Source organism: Centruroides vittatus, unplaced genomic scaffold (genome assembly GCF_030686945.1).
Source record: "Centruroides vittatus isolate TY-2023 unplaced genomic scaffold, ASM3068694v2 contig_1074, whole genome shotgun sequence".
Classification (NCBI taxonomy): Eukaryota; Metazoa; Arthropoda; class Arachnida; order Scorpiones; family Buthidae; genus Centruroides; species Centruroides vittatus.
Window position 1 is genome coordinate 483,046 of NW_027120692.1, and position 22,873 is coordinate 505,918.

Below are 22,873 nucleotides of genomic sequence, written 5' to 3' on the forward strand. Positions count from 1 at the left end.
TGTCTTTATGTGTATAATTGAACTTACATCTTTTAAATATTTTTAGAAAATGTATTATTTTTTCATACTCTTCATTGTAACCTTTTCATCAAAATTAGCATAAACTCGATCTTGTGAAGATTTGTGTCCTATATATTGATTTTGAAACATTGAAATGTTTAAAGATTTCCGCGTGTTTTGGAATTTTCCTGACGAATGTGAACTTTCGGAAAAAGTATTTCGTCCACTTAATGTATACACTTGTTCGGTTGTAGCATCGCTTTTTACGAAACATTGTGAAATTTGTAGACGTTCGTTCTCGTGGATAATTTCTTCAAATGAAGAACGTTCATAAGATTTCTGCTTCGGTTTTCTCTTCGTCCTTAAGATATTTGCCATGATTTCTTTTGTTTCCGCTATAATATCAAAAAGTCGGTCAATCTTTTTGTCCCAGATATCCCTGCGCAAATTACTGTGAGTGATGTTTCTTTCCATCTTCATTTCCGAGTTTATCCACGACTTCAAATCATTAATTTCTTTATTTGCCATTAAAACTCGTTTCTTATTTTTATTTAATGACCCAGTAATATCTTTCATCGTTATTTTCCATTCTGAAGATTTCGATTCTTTGCGTATTTTACGTTTCCTGTTATTAAAATTTCGAAGAACATCTTCGAAGTCTTCTTTTAAAACAATAAAAAAATTCAGCATTTCTTCAGTTTTTTCATATAAAACATTAATAGAATTATCAAGAATCTGTATAGATCTTTCATTATCAATATTGTTTTTATCAATTTTTAAATTATTTCGATTTTCAATTTCAAAATATATCTCTGATGTCCATCCACAAATAACGGTAAGAATAGTCTTCATTTTTTGGAAACAGATGCCAAGCTCCTTAACCTTCTTGAATGACAAGTGTAATTTATCTTCTAAAACAATTTTGCTGCAATTTGCTTTTTTCTTCAATTCGTCAATACATTCTTTCAATGATATATTTTCGTTTTTGCTATCTTTTATCACATCGTTTAGAACTCTGTCTTCTTTGTCGTAACGTTTACACGTTTCTTCAATGTTTTTCTTCAGAGAGAGAATTTGCATGATCAAATCTTCATGACGAGAATATAATGTCTTCACTTCTTTTATGAGATGATTTTTATTTGTCTTAAGTTTACTTAGATATTCGTTTGTTACATATTTAATCGTCTCTCTTTGCAAACTATCATACTTTTCAATTAATCCATTAATAATATTTTTCAAATATTTCTTTTCATTCGATAATTGCTTAATTTGTTGTAGAAGGATATTATATTCTTTCTTCCCTTTTTTATGTTCCAGAATTTTTAAATTTAACCATTTTTTGAAGTATAAAAGTTCCGATGAAAACTGCATTCCTCTTATTTTATTCATCATTTCTAAAATAGTCGATTTTGGATTATCATTGGAAGTTAGAGGAAATGATAAACCATTGTTTATTAAATTGTTCTCGCTTAACGAATCGATATTTTTAAAGCATCCTTTCGAATATTCGCCATAAATCCACACTTTTTCGCTTTTTAATAATTTGTTTTTATGTCCATAAACCATGGTAATATCTAACATTTTTTTCTGATACATTTCTTTTGGAAATATGTTTACATCTGTTTCAGTTAATGAATTTGATGGAATTTCATTAAATTTCTGTAGTGTTTGCCAGTCTTCAGTTTCGTTACAATTCGTTACAAACTCGAAATCGTCCGTAATTTTAGGAAATTTCAATGATCGTTTGCTTTCATCACTTAAGTTTGAGTTCTGCATTTCAGACCAATCGTTTAGTTCGTCTTCCGAATCGTTTAGTTCGTCTCCGAATCGGACCATGTTATACTCGAAGAATAATTCACTATCATGCTCGATGATTTTTTAATTGGACAGTTACCTGAAATATTTTTTTCATTTTCCAACTTTGCAGTTTGCTTTATTGAATCGTTTTGAAATGATTTACAGTTTATTGATAAATTGTTCGGAATAAGCAATTTCGATCTCTCAAATAATTCATTTTCAAAACCAAGTCTGCTAGGCGGATAATTAGTTAAAATACTTGCCCTTGAATCATTACGTGAAATTCTAACGCCATTTTCTAAAAATTTCGAAGATTCTCCGGGATAAATATTTAAATTCTGGTTAGAATTTGATGACTTTTCTTTTAAAGAATATGATGATTCTGTATAATTGATTCTTGTATCTGATAGATGATCAGAAAAATTTATTCCTTTTTTACCATTGTCAACTGATTCAATATTGAATGAATTGATGTTTGCATTCTCTAGCAAACTAATATTTTCCGAATCTTTCGTAAAATTTCTATTACTTATTCGATTATCATCTTTCTTCTTCGATTTTATATCAGAGATCATTTTCAAGCTGAAAAAAATCCATGAAATTATAACAACTCTAAAATAAGCTGAAGAAATATCATCATATTCTAAGTTGCCTGCATCATCTACAGTATCATATTAACCGGAGAAGCATATAATGGTCAACTAACTTCTTCAGCTAATTAATAATTGTAATTGTTTCGTAATTTAAATTGTTATTTTTGTTTTATTATGTTATTAATTGTCATATTTAATGATTTAATCATAATACTGTAGTAATATTAGTAATAGCCATTAATTAACTAATTGATTGCCTGATGAATTTCTTACAGCCATAAGGAATTCATTTTCAAATTCGGTCACGAGGCCTGTGAATTTTATATAGTCGTTCGGCTTGGCGCTTCGTTTTCTATCTCTTGCCTATCCTTGCATAAATTTGTCTATATTGTAATCCCAGGGTAAAAACGAGAACCAGATATAAGTCCATAATGCGCTGCAGCCAAATCAGTGACATATAACAGGGAATGCGACCTTTTTTTGCTTGCGTGTCATGTTTGCTACATGACACGCGAGTCCGCGTGCCATGTAGCAAGCATGCTTGTCTTTAAAAATGTTTATGAGTGCCAAAGTTTTTTACTTCGATTAACGATATTCAAAGAAATTAAACGAATATTCTTTAATTAGAATACAATTTTAGAAGATGATTGAAAAATATTTGTGATAAACCGAAATTGCATATTACGTTACGTGCCAGATGTTTTTTCCTAGATGCAACTTTGGGTACATCTGCCATAGAATCGCCACCCGACATATAAATACTAGATCACGAGTCAGATAAAAGTTAACGTAGAAACTAGCGCCGCCATCTGAAGCCAAAGAAAGTAGGCGCTGCCATGACAGTCTAAGGCAAAAAGTGCATAATCTGTGAACGGATTGTTGTGTACTGACTTATTTATTGTAGCTATTTCTGGCGTAATTGCTATTTAGACTTTGGATTTGTCACAGGAGCATAACAGGAGTACCACCGAGTTGCTGTGCAGTTAATTGTACACCAAGGTATAAAAAGGATCCGGTATCACGTTTCACCGGTTGCTCTTAGGCATAATTGCTCTGATACTATATCGTGGGTTGGCGATCAAAATCTCCTAACTCCTTCTGAAGAAATTTTTCTGGAGAAACATTAAAGTTTCTTCAGAAGTTCGTTATTACCTTGCGTTGATTATTATTATTTACATAAAAGCACACATGATAACATGAACAGCCCAGGATATCTTTAATTAAAATTGAATTATAACTATTTACAAAAATATAAACCTGAGACCTGAACCAGTAATATATTGTGCTAAAGGACAAGGTAGTTGTGATCAAAATTGTAACCATTGTTTTTAGTTTTAAAGGACGCCGAATCCTCAAATAAAAGGTCGGCGTTTCGATCAATTTTAACTTTGTGTGAAGATTTTTTGGGATACTACAGATTACCACCTATGGAATTTCGGGACTTTGAGTATATATCTGAACTGAGGGGACCGAGACGAGTTCAACGATACCCTACTTTTGGACCAGAGACGGAAAATAAGAAAGTTATCATAGCTTTTTAAGTTGTCATACTTTTTTAATGCTTTCATGCAGACGACACGGTAGTTGCTAGTGCTGCCATCTCGCGGGTAAAGTCTGCAAATAAATTTAAAAAAGTACTCTGAAAGGCAAGAAATTGCACGAACAGTCGAATGCCACTTCCTTTTTTTTCTTTTGTTCAAGAACTACTATGAATCAATAACTAGTGACGTTAAACAATCGGCGGCCTGCCGGCGGCTCCCATCCCGGGGGAGTCCGTCGGGAGCACGAACAGGCTAACGCCAGTTCCTTTTTTCAAGCATCGTGACTCCCGATCGCGATAGCGCGGTCAGCTCGTAGTACTAGCAGACCGCGAGCGATAGCGACACTGAGGAACAAGGTCGACGAGCGCGAGGGTGTGCAAAAAAAACTTAACTCAAACTGTAGACGATATGTGTGCTCGTGGATCAACATCTGCCACTGTTGAAGGTATATATGGCCGCCTTGCCGGACTGCCTGTTAAACACGCGATAGGCTTAGCGGAGAGAGCGACGCGACTCTCGACCATTGCGCGATCGCCGAAAAAAGTATGATAACTTTCTTATTTTTTTGCCTCCGGCCTAAAAGTAGGGTATTGTTGAACTCGTCTCGGTCCTCTGAGTTCAAATATATATTCAAAGTCCCGAAATTCCATAGGTGGTAATCTATAGTACAGCCGATTTGTTTATAATTTACCATTTGTTCTAATGAAGTTTATTCAAGCCAATACACTGTTACTTCTGTCGTGGAGTAAAAAAGGATGTAGGATAGACTCGAAAATTTTATGTTTTTGTAAATAGTCATAATTCAATTTTTATTATTATTTACTTATGTTTTGAACGCGGTTTGACTCGAAACCTACGAGAGTTTTACGGATCATGGGTAACGTGTTTTGTTAGTTACCAAAGCTGTAATTCAAATTTGAGCAATCTTTAATAGTAAATACCAGTAGTTGCATAAAAGTCTCTAATAGCTGGAAAGTATATAAATTAAAAACAATATACCATGCACACAAAATTTCCAGCAAATAATATGAGTTTGAATTAAATACAAAAACCAGAACGTTTTCGATCTCTTTTAGGGGCCTGCATCAAGTCAGTTTTTAATTTACCAGTAGTTAAATTAATATTCATATCCGCTGAACATTGCCAAATTAAGGAATACAAATACAAGAAATACTGTATATACCAGGCGGTCCTCGATTTACAAACACGATTAGTTTGTGGAGTTTTGTTGTAAACGGAGGAATGCCTGCACTGAATAATATACAACCGTTCATAGGGCTGTCCGTAAATGACGTTCCACGTTGGAACGGAGAGAAGGGGATTGAGCTTCAGTGGAAATCCGTATATTGCATTAAAATTTATAGAGTTTATACATTTTATATTTATTTCAAAATTTCGGGTATATTTCATTTCTACTTCGGGTATCTATCATTCATAAAGTAAAAAGGTTTAAGGAGGGTTGAGTTTTTGTTGGACGTCCGAAGAGGGAAGAGAGTTACAGAAACTGAAAAACTGGGACAAGAGGGGCAGGGGGAATAAAAATTTCAAGGAAAATGAGGATGTAATTTATGGATAGCCCATATGAATATTTTCAAATGCTGTAACCCATCAATAAACGTAATTTATTGACCTTTAAAATGAACAAGTGTGGTGTACGTTTGTCTTACAGAAACACCACGATAAGTCTGATTATCTGATGGGGTGGGTCAGGCGTTTGAGCTTCATCTTGTTGCTGAACACTCCGCTCATCGTATGTATTGTAGTGTTTTTACTGCTATTACTTTTGCTTCTCGTCACTCCGCGCGATTAAAAACGAATGAGACGAACAGTAACAAAACTAAGTTTATTTTCTGCTCGCGTAACAGTTACATGACTCGACGATGTGGCTAACAAAAGGCAACTGACTGTCCAAAAGGTCCCACAGGGTGAGTTCGGTCCCGTTCCAGGAAGTAATAACTCTTACCACCTGGAGTTCATTACGACTGTTAAGATGTGGAGGGTGACGTTCCCCACAGTATCATCAATTCGTTTGGGTATCATCATCTATGTTAGCCAAAGATGTTCGCTTTAGTGGTGTTCGTGGCAATACTAGCTGTCTCTGTAGATGCCGAGGAAAATCAATGTTTGTAGGAATTGATGTTTTATGCAAATAAGTGTATAGATTCTGTACGTAGAAAGTCAGGTTTAAAGTGCTGACTGCAAAGAACACTACCCTGTTTCCCCGAAAATAAGACAGTGTCTTATATTAATTTTTGCTCCCAAAGATGCGCTAGGTCTTATTTTCGAGGAAACACGGTACTATTGCTTGGTTTCCATTTGTCACGGCCAGAGCCGTAACTAGGGTATGGCCAACGTGGCCCCCGCCATAGGCGCCGATTTAATAAAGGCGCCAACGAGAAGGTTTCGGAATAATATGTATTCGAAATTAATAACACAAAAAAAGTCTATATTTATATTTATATAGTATTTATGATCTGTAATTTCTACAAACATATATTTCAAAAATAAACCACCATTTTTATTTTTATTTAATAACAAAAATTAAAAAGGCGCCATTTTTTTCTTTGCCATAGGCGTCCAAAATCTTAGTTACGGCACTGGTCACGGCATATCACTCTGTTAACTACCGATCGAAGCATTGCTTATTTTTAGAAAACCTGACAAGAAAATATCCATTATTTGATCATTTTATGTACAGTACAAAAAAGGATATATCATCGGTCTGTGATCAAAACCTTGTAACTCGAATATTTACTCAAATTTGAATTACAGCTTTAGTTGGATAACGAAACACGTTTCCCGTGATACGTAAAACTCTCGCAGGTCTTAAGTCCAACCTAGTTCAATGCATAAATAAATAAAAATCAACATAGGTAATAATAGACTTCTGAAGGAAGTTTAATGTTTCTCTAGAAATATTTCTTCAGGAGTTATGAGATTTTGATCGCCAACCGACGATATAGTATCAGAGCAACTAGGTCTGTGTCTAACTTATCAGTGAGACGTACCGGATCCTTTTTTATACCTTGGTGTACAATTTACTGCACAGCAACTCGGTGGTATTCTTGTTATGCTCCTGTGATAATTCCCGCACACTTCGAGTCTAAATAAATACTTATTGTAGCTATTTCTTGCGTAATCGCTAGTCAGAACACAACAATACGTTCACAGCATATGCACTTTTTGCCTTAGACTGTCATGGAGGCGCCTACTTTTTTTGGCTTCAGACGGCGGCGCTAACTTTTATCCGATTCGGGGTCTAGTAGTTATATGTCGTTGAGTCAAATGAAAAAATCGAGTTTGACCCAAATTTTTATACGTAGTACTTTACATTTAAAAATATTTATTTACATTAGATATCGCTAATATTTTCAAATAAACTTAAGTCTATTGACAATTTCTGTTTGTTAATTTGTTGTGAAACCATGTTGTATTATCTTAGAAGTGTTGAACACGAGATCGTGTTAGTAACAATCACATGTCTTTAATTTAAAGGTAAAAGTAGTAGTCAAATGACACATACGAATCACAAAAATTGTCAAGTAAATAATTTTACAAATAATTTATTAATACTTATCTTATGATTGGTGGAATTTTGATATAAATTAAATTTTAAGATATGGTAGAATTTATTTTAATACAGAATTATTAAGGCATCAACAATATGGAATTCAAAGCAAAAATCATATAGTAACAACATATCTACAAAATAAAATTTCCCTTTCTCCATTTTACGATAAAAAATTTATTTTAGATAATGGAATAGATGCACTATCATTTGGGCACTACAATTTTTACTTTTAATTTTGCAGATTCCTCATCATTTCCACAATATGGCTTTATAATAGTATAACTACATTTTCTTTTGTATACTAATACATAGTATTTGTAGTAAAACTTACTCGTGTTTAAAACAAACATGTAATAAAGCGGCATCATTAAAATTACCAAATAATAAAATATACGAATGTAAATTTTTTGTAATAAATGATAAAATAACATTACCAATATTTAACAAATATTTCATAAAATGTAATTGTATGAAATGTAATATATAATAAATGTTTATAAATGTAATAATAAATATTTTATTTTCTAGAAATTGTATATTTTAAAAAATTAAGCGAGGCTGCTAAAATTCCCACTAAAGCTTCAGAGGGAGCAGCAGGATATGACATTTTTTGTGTCAAGGGCTTTGAAATAAACTCGAATGAACAAAAAATTATTTTTATTGATCTGGCCATCGAAATACCTAATAATAAATGTTATATCAGATTGGCTCCAAAATCTTCTTTGTCACTAGATAACATAATAATAAATGCAGGCATCATCGATTCCGACTATCGTGGAAATATTGGGGTGATGATGTACAACTTTGGCCCCAAAAATATTGTTATTGAACGTGGAACTGCCATTGCACAAATTATCTTCGAAAAAATCTCACACCCAGTATTTTTAGAAATGGAATCATTAAGCGAGACAGACAGAAATGAACAAGGGTTTGGCGACTGTACCTTTTCTCAAAAAATAAATTTTGATGATTGTAAAGAAATTCTGTTGTCTGATTCTGATACTGAAGACTATAATATTACTAAAAAAGTAGTTTTTGAAGACGAAATTACTGTATCTGAAAAAAAAGAAAATTTTGGAACTCATAATGATCATAACTACTTGTAACAAAAATTAAATATTTGATATTATTTTGTAATGTACTCAAATATAATATATGTAATCCTCATTTTATACTCAAGAATGTACACTCTTATATGTATACATAATATGTACTTGAATAAAGCAGCAAATAATACAAAATGTTTTATTTCTTTATAGACGCTACACAACCCCAAATTGACTGGAAAGCTTTCTCATCTTCGGCCATAGACGAAAACGTTATTCGTCAATTTCAAAACTATGTCCACTGGGATACAATTAGTCGACGACGTAATTTATCTGAAGAGTTTATTAGGGAATTCGCGAATAAATTAAATTGGGACCACATATGGAAAAATTACAAATTTCTACCCTCATTTATTATGGACCATATTAACTATGCAAAATGGGATTTAATATGTCAATATCAGATATTAAATGATCATTTCCTTACAACTTTTTTCGACCATCTTGATTGGAATAAAGTAGCCGAACACCAAATTCTTTCGGATGCTTTTATTATTGGCTACGTACATAAATTTGATATTAAAAAACTCTTAAAATACCAACAACTTAAAAACCTCAACTTTACGTCAAATACAAGACTTCCTAAACTGGAATTTTGTTTCCCGTTATCAAAAGCTTGACCAAGAGTTCATTGACGAATTTCAATGTCAGCTTTCTTTCGGGGCGTGTTCCAGACTGCAGGTGTGTTGGTGATTTTTTTTGCAGAGTGCCTGGTTTGACTTCGGAATGGATAGATTGAGTTATATTATAAAGTTTCAAGTTACGATAAATTCTCAAGAAAATTTATTATCTGAGAAATTAATCAAGACATTACTATTAATCGCGGGAATCGAAACAAATCCCGGTCCTTTTCTTCCCCAAACTAATCAAGCAATTATGCAAAAGAGGGGGCGAGGAAGACCTCGCAAGGAAAACACTAACGTTGTTGAGGAGGATAATCAACTGGTGAAATTATCGGGAGAGGAATATCTACTAGAGGAAGAGGATAAAGGATCCTTTAGCACTGCAAGAAATTCAACTATTAAAGACTTTTTTGAACCGGCAACAAAATCTGACCTACAACGTGGCGATGAGTCTAGATATACATTAAAATCAATCTACGAATTGATCCAGGATAAGTTTTCTCTGTTAAACTTAGAAATCCAATCGATAAAATCTGAAATTAACAAGATGAAAGAAGACAACCTCAATGCTAAAGAAGAGATGAAGATAATTGGCCAAAAAATTCACGATCTGGAAGCAAGGTCAAACTCTACCAACAACTTAAAAGGTATAGTCGAATTTGAATTTGATAGATCATTAAACGAGACCACAAAAAATAACTTAATTATTTTTAATTACCCATTTCAATCTGTGGATGTACACGTACTTGATGAAGTTAAATCATTTATCAAAGAAGATCTAGGACTTAACAACGTAGAAATAGTAGGCTTAGAACATCTAAAAAATAATAAAAATAAGCAAATAATAAAAGTCATGATGGAAACAGTCAAAGCTAGAAATTTAGTACTTAAAAAATTTTGGTTACTAAGACCGAATATCGTGGATGAAACAAAGAAAAGAATAATAGTAACAGCAGACTTATGTCTAAGATCCAGAATCAGAAGAAAACAGATATTATCTAAGGTTAAGTTAGAAAAATTAGCCAACAACAAAATACTAGTTAGAGATGACTACTTTATTAAGGACGATATAATGTATACTTATGATATTAACTCTAAAGAAATAATACAACTAAACCATTTTTTAGAAATAGCCTCAAATTAATTTTAGAAATGATAGAAGATAAAAACAAAGTAAACCTGGTTTCGTGTGAGTTTGAACAGGAAATAGATAACATTAAAATTTTGGAGTTGATTTGGTTGTGTCGGATAAATTAGAGAGAGAAATAGGTTTGAGAAAGTCAAACTGTGACACCAAAAATTTATTGATTAACTTCTGAAACATTCAAGATCTTGGGGATAGACTATATAATCCCGCTGTTAGAGAATTTATAAACTCGAATTCAATTATTGGAAGTACAGAAACATGGACGACACACTTGTCTGAAGCAGAAAGTAACTATTTAGAACACGAAAATAGAATAATCATAAGTATAGCCCAGCGGAAAAGTAGGTTTGGTCGGTCTTCTCGTTGAATAAGTTTAAAATGGAATAAACTACTACCTAAATTCTACATTTTTGTGAGTGTTTCAAAGCAAAAGAAATTTCCCAAAATTTAGAAATAAGTATATTAGCTAATTTTCCAATGAAAGTGAACTATATGAGATCTTCGATAGAGCGAATAAGAATAATATATTTAAGTTATATAATTACGTGAACCAAAATTCTAAAAGTTGGAACAATTTTAATGTTTAAGTCAATACGATATGTACTAAGTGTATGTTCTAACGATCATTCCTAAAGAAAAAATATATAAACTACTAGGGATAGTAACCCAATAATATATATTAAAGGGTGAAATTATATTTGCTATACTGTACACTTTAATTAAGTTACTGTTTAATTTTATAAATCTCTGATACATAGGCAGCTGAAATAGTGCTATTTAAATTTACTCTTTGTTGGACTATTTTGTTAAGCTCCAAACCACGTCCCTTGTAACAGGCGAAAGCCTTCTACGTTAATAAAGGTTAATAATAATAATAATAAGCTTTCTTGGTGTTACATTATAAAATATCAAAAATTAGATCGTAATTACATCGTTACCCATCGTGAAAATTTATACCTATACTTAATGGCAGAATTGTGTCTTGGTTTAGAAAAACTAAAAGAAAAAGTGGACACACTTAAATTGTAAAATTTAAATGATTTCTCTGTATTAATGAAAGTAAAAATAAAAAATCTTTCTAAATACTTTCAGTGTCGCATTATTTCAAAAATTATTAATAACATAGAATAATTGCAAAAACACTAAACTTATTACTTATAAAACTTATTTACCTAAAAATTACTTATAAATACAACAAATTGAATTTACTTGACAATTTTTGTGATTCGTATGTGTCATTTGACTACTACTGTCGTGAGTTAGCGCCTCGTCAATTGGCTGGTCACGTACTTTTTCGGGTTTTCTTCACGTTTGGGCCAGTTTCTCGTAGAAAGACTGCGGGAGGCATCCCTTCGCGCGTCGTGTCGCTTTGCGGGATACAAACGTTACACAGGATATACCTTGCGGGATACAAATATATGTTACACAGTATGTTATTAATATTCCGTAATACTGCTTTCGAAAAATAAATAGGTTTTTCATCTATTTAATAAAGTATCATTACAGCTGACCAGTTTTTTCTGTTACAGGCAGCACAGCACTTAAAGAAAGAAAAAGGATCTTACTTGACTCTTTTCCCTTAATACTAAGATTACTTTGTATTAAGCTGGGCCAGAACCAAAACCGGGTAACGAGGGCCGAGACGACGTATTTAGGGAGGTTCCTCGAAAAATTTTTGGGAATTTTCGACCCGTCTAAATTCGTTTCCCGGGTTCTCATAGTAGTAGGCTGGCACCTTATACTGCTCGGCCATACGACAGCATGGATTTAAAAATCCAGCGAATTGCATAACTTTCCAGGCGAAAAAATATTAGCAAAATTAAAAAGCGTGTGGCGCCATTTATTTTGCGATTAATTATTAAAAATTAATTTTTATATAAAATTATAATACAAAAAGACTTAATTTTGAGAATAGAAACGAGTTTTATTTGGTAAAGTAAAACTGTACGAATAAACAAAATTTCATCACATCTCAAAAAGCTTCCAAGTTGTTCCACCAACTTAACATTTCCCGAACCAACGATCCGAAAATTTCTACATTTCTCCCTAACACACAAACCTTCCTGTAAAATTTCAGAAATTTTCGGCAAAAGCCACAAGCGTTATTAAGCTTCGAATTGGGTGAACAAAATCGTACCCCCAACACAGGAAAGAAACTAACTTTATTTTCGCATTTCTCGACGTTTCGAGGTCCCGAGTAAAAAAAAAAAATGTAAAAAACTTGGGGATAGTCATTTTTGGCCGATTATACACATGATAGGAAAAGTATGATAAACAACCGGAAAAGTAGAATTCCTCGGATTATTCTCCCGGATTTGATGCGATTTCTCATAGTACTATGCTAATACTTTGACCAGCTCGGCCATCAGGCCATCTTAAATTAAAAACAGTACAAATATGAGGAACTTTTAAAATTATATTTGAATTAAATTATTTAACTTCAAAAATAAAAAAAATCTACAAAATGTTTCAAATGATGAAACACTTCAGATCATGGAATTTTTCTATTATTTTTTGATATTAATTTTATGACCAAAATACTCTGTCCATTTAATATGCAACTTTAATTACATTCAAATTTATTTTTATGTTTTCCTTTAAAATAATAAAACAGAACATAAATATGTATTTAGATCTTTATTGAAAAGAGAAAAATTCATTTCATCACTTAAACTTTACAAACATTAATACAAACGAAATTTTATTGTATAAAATATAAATTCTAATAATCAACAAAACTCGGATTTAGAATTTTGTCAGAAAGTAACTAACATTTATTAAAAATCATGTCTTTAAAATAATATATATTATGAATTTTCAGACTATAAAAATATTTGGTATATGAATAAATAAAATAATTAAGAACACTTTCTTGGGAGTACAATAACTTAATCATTCTCATCCATCTTTCATTCTGCAGTGATTAATGAATATAACTGATATATTCTTTAAAAAGAAACGTGAATAATTCACCCCAAATCACATCTCTAGATCCTTTTGTGTTTGAGAAATTTTATAGATTGATAATGCATATGGAACACACAAATTTTGAATGTTTAAAAATTTGTCACTTTTAATTTTATCTTATAATACTTTAATATATCAGTTTGAGGAAATTGAATAGAGTATTAAAATATAATTGATCAAATTTGATAAAGTTTCTATTATACTGTTAAATATACTGTTAAAAAAATATTAATTTTAAATTTTTATTTAGACATTCAAAAATATTAAATTTATTTGATATTTTCAAAATATGTTTACAGAATGGAATTTTAGATTAAAATATTTAAATAGATAACTTTGTTATAACTTTAAAGAATTTTCTTTAAAATTTATCATTTGATTCAAATTATAAAACTCTGAATTAAGTTATATTTACTAACTTGTAATTTGGTTAAATTGTTTAATTTTTTAAAATTCATGTAAAATTAGTTAAACAATACAGTTTTTAAAAAACATAAGCTTAACATTGAGTAATGTTAAAAAGAAATTTTTGAAAAGCATGTTTTAAATATTATATTGACAAATATTTTTGATAAATTCCATGTAGAGAAACTTTTTTGATCTTTACAATTGGCATAAAATTTGTTCTTATAATGAAAAATAGCCAAATATGTAAATCAAATATTTAACTTTTATTATGTAATCAATGTGAATACAAAACATTAACAAAGCCTCTAAATAAAATTATTATTTAAAAAAGAAAAAAAATCTATAAATTTCATTTTACATGTATTAAATCTTTAAAAAAAAAAAAACATTTAATATTAAAATCAAATTATCAAAAGAAACAATACAGTTATAACAAGTTTAAAATTTTAAACCTGACTTTCCATCATTAAAATGATGTATTTATATAATAAGTTATTTATTGTTATATTAATTCAAAATAAACACTTCAGAAAATTGTTATTCAAGCAATGTGACCTATTTATAATAAATCATCTAAAAGTGTTTATAATCGAGATTTCATAAGGACTTGTTTATTGTGACTGTAAAAGCCTAGTTTAAACTTTCTTAAATATTTAACCATAACCAAAATATCACAGATCACAGCAATTTGTGTTAATTAAATTACCCGTTATATAGTTCAATCTTTCCACGAGCAAGAAGTTGAATCTGGAGCACAATTTGCATATACTTTCAAATTGGGATTATCTAAGTCTCCTCTATCATCAATATTTTTTGAACTTCCAGAAGGAGAACCCGAATCTTTTACACAAGCACACCTCTCCTGCTGACCAGGTTTAAAAAGCTTTCTTGGGACCCCAACCCAATCTCTCTCAACACCTCCACTAAAAATTTTAAAAAAATTTAATAAATTATTTATACATTTAACTTTATCTCTAATATAAAGTTTTAGCAAACAAAACAGCAAAATACCTTTTATTTGTACACCAAACTCTGGTACCTTTCTCTCTACTCCATTCAGAATTACAAGGTGGAAATAGCTTCTTTTCTTTGTCTGAATTTACTTTATCCTGTTTAGCTTGTTCAATAGCTTGTCTTGTAGATTTATATTCCTCAGTTGGATTTCCATTTTTATCATAATATCTTCCAATCAATTTACCTGGGGAAAAAAAAACCATTTAGCAGAAAACTAAGTTTTAATTTTACAAAATAATCTTTGATAATCTAAATAATTCATTACATTTTTATAATGAAAAATGACATTTGTAAACAATAATACAGTTTGTACATAAAACACAACACATGTAAAAGAATAGTGAAATAACTTTTATAGAATGCATTGGGATAAAGATACATTTCACATGAAATTTCATTTTAAATTTCATTTTAAAATGAAATTTCATTTTTTCATTTTAAATTTTTGATTTTAAAATGAAATTTCATGAAATTTTAATTATACTACTCTGCTTTTTCAAAGTTCCAAAGTTCTATCGCCTTAAGTTTTATTTTAAGGTGATAGAACTTTGGTTTGTGAATTTAAATTGCATGGACACAGCTGATTTCTATACAATAAACTAAAATAAAGAAAAAAGTCAATTACATGGTTAATTTTTTTAATTTTGAAAAATGAAAATAGTAAAAAAATTTCAAAATTATACAAATCATGGAGAAAAATATGACTAAACATTTTTCTGAATATTTCCCCTTGTGAAACAATTCAAAGCATATTTTTAAATTTATTAAAGGAATAATATAAATAATATGTTACTGTGAAAGACTGAAAATAGAGAATGTCGACACATACAAGAGACCATTGGTGAAGACCGAATATTTGGTTATATTATTAATGTTACATTAGGTTAGGGTACGGTAGGTAACAAATGTCCCTCGGAGAAGCAGCTGCAACTAATTCGAGAAATGGAAGGCAAAGCTAGACATGCTGTAATTACAACAAAAATTCTTCCACGACTAAATGCTAGGAACAATATTTTTATTCAACATTCATATCAGTGCATGCTGAATGTTGGTGCAAATAAGAAATAATGATATTTAGCAAATATTTTGTACATACACAAAACAACTGTGTGAATGCTGACATTCACCGGTGAATCTAGACATTCGCCAGATTTCGGTCTTTCACAGTAACATGTTATGTTATAACCGATGAATTAGCATAAATAATTTATTATATTTATATAAAAATATTTCAGACTTTTATAACTTATGTAATTACAAACTTACAAAAACAAATTTATTTGAAACAATGTAGTGCAAATATTAAGCTTTTACCATGAAATTATCAATAAAATTTAGGTCAATTGAAAAGTGGAAAAGAATTCTTTCAAGGTTTTTCATTTTATCTGAAGAATCTATATGCTTGATACAAAAATATTTGATATGTGAATAAAGTTTCAAATTTTCAGAATTCAATGTATATGCAAATTTTATTTATTGCTTTTAAATTAATTTCTAATTGGAAACAATATTTTTTTATAAAAAAATATACGATAACTGCTTTCAATGATTTCTTTTTACTATTCTATTTAAATACTTTCAGGAAACAGCTAATATAACAATACAAATTCAAGGCAGACAGGCTGGAAAAAAAATAATGTATATAAAAGATTTCCTATACAAATCATGCATTTTTTATATTTTTATTTTAACAGCAGATCAGTTATTTTTATAAAGCATTTTTCATTTGTTCATGCATTAATACAAATTTTATTCTATCCCAATGTATATACAGTATATACGTAAGTACCCATTAAAATGATAAAATACATATCATATTGTAATAATAAAATCATTAGTGTCTGTATATGATTTTATGATCACAATATATAACAGTGCATGTAAAATTTGATATTTAATTTTTTTCGTTAAAAAATTGCTCTTAAGGTAAATATTCAGTTTCAAATTCATACATACACACATATACATATAGGTCTATATAAATTCTAGTTTATTAAAGTATCTTAATAATCCTTTATTTAACACACATGAAGTGAGAAATCTTTATTAATTGTAAAAGCCTAATGAGTAAGAAGAAACAAATTTCAGATATTTCAAACAGAACAAACATAAAATTAATAATTTAGTCATATAAATATATTACTATTTTACCATTGCATTTGTAAAAAAAATTAAACTACAAATCTACAGTATAAACAGAAAGAATTTTTTTTTTTTAAATTTGTTGCAATTTATTAATATATAGTTACAGTTGAGTCCTGCTAACTCAACTTAACATGGACTGAGAAGGTGACAAGTTACCAAAAGCAAAGTGTTTTACAGCATGGTGATGATCTAGTTTAAATAGTAACATTTTTGTAAAATTTGTGCAAATTCATATATGCATTTACTATACCAATAGTAATAATTTTTATTTGTAGTTAGCTAATATTAATTTTAAAAAATATTGGCTATATAATGGCTACTTTTGAGTTAGTGACATTCACACCATGGAATTTTGCAATCACATGTTGGAAAAAGAGTTATATTCTTTGTTAACGTGGGGAATGATGCTATTAAACAACTGTTGTCAGTGAAGAACAATAACTTATTTGATTCCAGTGCGACATTATAGAGGAAAAACATTTTCATGTCATTTAAAAAATGTACTTTAATGTTTTACAGAGTATCAAGTAAGAGTTGAATTTCTGGGACTCTACTGTGATAAACATATGCAAATTTATCAATTGAGAAATTTTGTAATTTAGATAATAGGATATTGAGTCTATCTATCTAGGTTATAATATTTTATTATTTCAAAAATATTAAGAGATTAATCAATATAAACAAGACAAAAATAAATTAATTCAAAAAATTTTTTGTTGTAATGTAGCAGCAGCAAAATTTTTCAAACAACAGATATGTTGTACTCTGTACATTTTGTGTATTGGGATTTGCATTATATCATAATTTGGTATAATGCTTAAAAGAAAACAGATTTATTATAACAGACCAAAAAATGAACTAATTAGGTCTGTCTCACATTTTCTTAAATTGGATAATTTTGAATAACAAATATTGAAAATGCATTAACATTTCTTTGAACTTAATAATAATAATAAGTGATTTTGATATGAATATGTCAGGTTAAGTGAGATATACTTAGTTAACACCGGTGTCTGTGTACTATGCCGGACCAAAGTCAAGGCATAGTAACCAAAACAGAAATTAAAGAAGTGTATCAGTGTGTGTGTCTATATTCAGGAATTTTCTCACAATATGACATGTATTCAATATAGTGGCCTTCTGTAGTGTGATGTATGTGTTTCTATTCAATTGTAATGTGCCCAGGCTTTGTGTAGTGTGTGTGGTATGACGCCTGTAGAGAGAGAACAACAGGTACAATAAGCACCCTATCCATCCTCCACAGATGCCTTATTTCCTGGGCAAGTTCTGTGTACTTGCTAATTTTTTCAGTGCATGCATTTTGTATATTGTGAGTGTTTGGAATGGATATGTCTATAATGTACAGTAGTGAACCGAAAATCGGAATCAATTGGGGACTGGGGTTGTTCAGATTAGGGATTTGTTCCGATTACGGTTTATGTACGAAAAAATATATTAACCTGTCCGATGTTCAAATTTTTCTCCGTTGCGTGTCGCTTCACGTTGAATTTTTCTCCGTTGCGTGTCACTTCGTGTTGAATTTTCATCGATTTTAAGCCTAACAAAAACTTTTATAATAATAATCGAGGCTACTGTATCGTTAAAAATTATTTCTGCATTTTGTACAAACAAAATAAATATATTGAAGAATATAAAAACATGAAAATTATACTTTAGAAGTAAATTTAGTATCAAAAACGTTCGATTCAGCATGACACAGTCTGACTAAAAATCGTGCCGATTACCGGCAATTCCAATTACCGGGGTTCCGATTTTTGGTTCACTACTGTACGTGATTTTATTGTGTTTGTCAATGAGTGTGATGTCTGGTCTGTTGTGGTAAATTGTTTTATCTGTGATTATGGCTCTGTCGTAGTACATTTTGTGCTTGTTGTTTTCCAATACTGTCTGTGGGATGTATTTGTAGTATGGTTCGTGGATGTCTACTAATTTGTGTTTCTTTGCAAGCTGTTGGTGTATTATATTTGCTACTTGATTATGTCTGTGTAAATAATCTGTCTGTGCCAAGAGCTTGCAACCAGAGGTGATGTGTTGTATAGTCTCTGGCATGATGTGACATTATTATTATTATTAGTGTATATTATTAATAATATTATTATTATCAGTTTTTTTAAGTATGTGTGTGGTTACCAATATAAAATCTAAAAGATCCAAGACAACCTGAGAAACAAGAAACTTCTCATAAAACATGGTAAATAAATAAATACTGTATTTTACGGACTATAAGACGCACCTTAATTTTTAAGCAATTTTTAAAAAAAATACCTATAAGACGCTACAGACTATAAAACACATCTGAATTTTGGAGGCAATTTTTCGAAGAAAAAAAATGCGTCTTATAGTCCGTAAAATACGGTATATTATATATATATTATATAATTTAAGCCATAGCCTTAATTATACATTAAAGTAAATCTAAACAATTTCAATTTTTATCATTATTAATAACCAAAATGAATTATTTTTTTATTCCTTTGTTATATCACAACCTATTTACAAAGAAAGACATACAGCTGGAAGAGTAAATACAGCAGATTCCCATTTTTAAGAGTTGCAGTGATTTTATATTATAAATATTTAAAATACAATGTTTAAATATTGTATTTTTTAGTTGGCAATTTATATTTCATATAATATATTATTTCCAGGAACATAATCTCATATTGACTTGTGAGATGATATTGTAAAAATATGATACTGAGTTTAACAAAAATTACAACAGCTTACTTATAATGAATTTCAGAAACGAAATTAGATCATATGAGCAGAAATTTACTGTGAAGAATTAAAATTTTGTTTACATCCTTTCAAACAGCTTGGTTAATATTAATATAAAATCAAGAGCATAATAATATGAATTCAAATAAGCTGCATTTAAAGCATGATATAAAAACACAATTTTTTGTTAACTCTAATCCTTCAAGTATTACTGGAATTATTTATATAGTATTATGAAACCTATATAGACAAGGCTAATAATTATAGTAAAAATACACTGTCTTAAATGCCAAAGACAGTTTTTTATAAAAGTTTTTAGTTTATTTAAAGCTTTCATGTAAAATTTTTTCCCTATTGTCTGACAGAATAAAAGAAAATACAGAAATTCAAAATTACAAATTTCAATAAGATTTTAAGTATAAAAAGGTTTCCCCTGTACTATTAAATAAATAATATTAATTTTTAAGTATGTTCCATTTCTAAATTCTATTCCATTCTATTACAGTTCAATTCTTTTACATAACAGAGTATCAAAATTTCATTGGTATCAAAAGTTTTATCAAATTATTCCATTCAAAATGAAATTGTAATACTGTATAATGTTTGAATATAGTTTAAACCATAATATTGTAATATATTATAAGATTAAAAACCTAATTGTTAGGAAATCTTGTCTATGTAGCCAATAAATCAATCTTATCTCTAAATTATTAAATGAACAATAACAATTTTAATTTTAAAAATCATAGAAATCATCATAAATAGCCAAAAGTAAAATGATGTTTCACTTTTGTGGAGTTTTCTTTCAAATAATTTTAAACAAATTAAGTTTTAATGCTTCATTAGGATAAAATTTATATGGAAAATAAAAGTTTCAATGCTTCAACTATAAATATTTTGTAATCAACCCACCCATTCAAAATTACTTTGTTTAACTCATTATGCAATGACAAGTGTTTATGCTTTCAGTATTATATCTATAGTGTTGAAGGATAAAAGGCTAATTATAATTTCAAAACCAAGTAAGATAAGATACCAAATAAATTAAGTAAACTTAAATTAGTAACTATTAATATAAATTTGTAATTTTGTATTACAGGTTTTATTAATATTTTCAATGACACACAACTTTAAATGATGATTGCAATTTTACATTTATGGCATGTAATGGGAGAGAAGCAATTTCCAATGCCAAAATTTCTATTTTTATAAGTTACAGATGGTCTAAATCCACATTTGGCACAAATACTTCAGGAGTTATTTTTGATTCATACATAACTAATAACAAATAATTGGAATTACATATCTCAATACATTTCTTAGTTTAAACAAAGCATTTTTATATGATGAAACATACATCCACATAATGTAAATAAATAACTAAAAAGTGAAAACATAAAAAGACTTCTATTGTAGATATGTGTTATGTTTGAGTTCAATAGGTCAGAAGTAAAATATTCAAAAAAGAAAATCAACTTTTCGTTGAAACTCACCAACATATATATATTCTTCTTCATAAAAATGCAACCAGTCATCTATTCCTAGTAACGCAGAACTTTCCAATCCATCAATATTATCAACCAGACCTTGATCCGAGAAATCTCCCGTTACATAGGCTCTAGTGGCATCACGACCTACCATAAATTTATAATGCTTTCAGTCTTTACTTAGAATAATTAAATTCTACATCATACACATATAACTTATAGAATTTAAATACATAATTGATGCCAAGAATGATATGTTCTCACCTATTTACTCACCTGCAAAAAATGAATAGCCTCCTCCAGGTCTGTAGTGTTGAGCTCCTTTTTCCACATCAAATACCTTTCCAAGTATGGCTAAATATAGTCCTGGGCTGCTTCCACTTCCATCGTATTTACTCAGTTCATCCACAGTAAATATTCTTTCTCCACTCGGTATAGATTGAGGTTCACTCGAAGACCGAAAATAATCCAAAGTGGAATATTCGAGGAATTTCACTACTTGAACATAAGCAACGTGTGGTGAAAGATACACAATTGCAATACCTATGCCGGCAATTAGAACAGTTAACGCGACAAAAGATTTAGCACCCATAATTAATACTTTTCGATTCGTTCTTAAAATATATGCGACAAATCTTCTCAGACAAAATTACTAGCAATCATGACGTACCACGATTTTATAAACACTTCGCTACTTTTTAAAGTAATAGGCAACATCGCCCTCTGTCGTCGAAATTATGCGTTATTTAATTATATAAACGTTTTAAATAAAATGTTATCAAAATTTAATATTTTATTACCGTTTATCGGCAAAGGACATAATATACTTCTTTATATTTTTAATAAAATAACAGCAAATAAAAAAATAAACAAATAGTTGTCAAAAACTTTCTATGATAGCAATGCAGAAGACTTGTGAAATTTATTTAAATCATCCATAGCTGTTTTGCAGTTATAATATGGAAATGTCGGCTTATATCGAATCGGGGTGAATGGAAGGAGATATATATTTTATTGTAATTCAATTCTACTTACAGTAGAAATCGGTTTAAAAGTTTTTTAAGGAAACATCAGTCACAACAATGAAAGAAACAAAAGGATTAAGGTACAAAATTAATATTTTTTTAATAGTAAAGACTAATATAATTTTTAAAACTTAATTAATTTAATGTACTGTACACGTGTATCAGTTGAAATGGATAATGATTAATTTAATATTTATAAGTTCTCTTCTATCAAATGATAAAATAAAAATTTATTTTTTGTTTTAGTTAGATTTTAATTAATCAATCAATCATCTGTTATTTACATAGAGATAAACAGAAATTAGTCTTTTGCAAATGTATAGAACACATGAACATATTTGACATCATTTATAAATGATAGCGTTTCAAATTTTTCTCCGTTGCGTGTCGCTTCGTGTTGAATTTTCGTCGATTTTAAGCCTAACGAAAATTTTTATAATAACAATCGACGCTATTGTATCGTTAAAAATTATTTCTTTATTTTGTACAAACAAAATAAATATATTGAAAAATATAAAAACGAAAAAAATTATACTTTAGAAGTTAATCTAGTATCAAAAACGTTCGATTCAGCCCGACACAGTCGGACTGAAATCGTTCGGATAACCGGCGATTCGGATTACCGGGGTTTGGATTAACGACTCTCTACTGTACTATTGTTTAACTCTAGAAAATTAAATGCTTTATAAGAATCGCTTTTTTCCGAATGT

General features: G+C 29.7%; 2 protein-coding genes across 2 annotated transcripts; both read right to left on the bottom strand.

The window, feature by feature from the left end:
* Nucleotides 1-54: 54 nt before the first annotated feature.
* Nucleotides 55-1,776, bottom strand: LOC136973595 (structural maintenance of chromosomes protein 2-like). The gene has a single exon (XM_067268331.1). The coding sequence runs from the start codon at nucleotides 1,774-1,776 to the stop codon at nucleotides 55-57; it is 1,722 nt and encodes a 573-aa protein (XP_067124432.1).
* A 12,424-nt stretch (nucleotides 1,777-14,200) lies between these two features.
* Nucleotides 14,201-21,835, bottom strand: LOC136973141 (neuferricin). Its single transcript, XM_067267840.1, has 4 exons — nucleotides 21,415-21,835; nucleotides 21,145-21,285; nucleotides 14,765-14,951; nucleotides 14,201-14,676 (listed from the first exon to the last, which is right to left on the bottom strand). The coding sequence occupies exons 1-4, from the start codon at nucleotides 21,728-21,730 to the stop codon at nucleotides 14,472-14,474; spliced, it is 849 nt and encodes a 282-aa protein (XP_067123941.1). The 5' UTR covers nucleotides 21,731-21,835; the 3' UTR covers nucleotides 14,201-14,471.
* Nucleotides 21,836-22,873: the final 1,038 nt, after the last annotated feature.

Excerpts from the sequence above, each read along its gene's own strand:
- LOC136973595 (XM_067268331.1), bottom strand. The coding sequence starts at position 1,776 with ATGCAGAACTCAAACTTAAGTGATGAAAGCAAACGATCATTGAAATTT.
- LOC136973141 (XM_067267840.1), bottom strand. The coding sequence starts at position 21,730 with ATGGGTGCTAAATCTTTTGTCGCGTTAACTGTTCTAATTGCCGGCATA. Across the intron at positions 21,286-21,414 it reads AGGCTATTCATTTTTTGCAG|GTCGTGATGCCACTAGAGCC; the intron begins GTGAGTAAATAG and ends AATTTATGGTAG. Across the intron at positions 14,677-14,764 it reads GTTTGGTGTACAAATAAAAG|TGGAGGTGTTGAGAGAGATT; the intron begins GTATTTTGCTGT and ends TAAAATTTTTAG.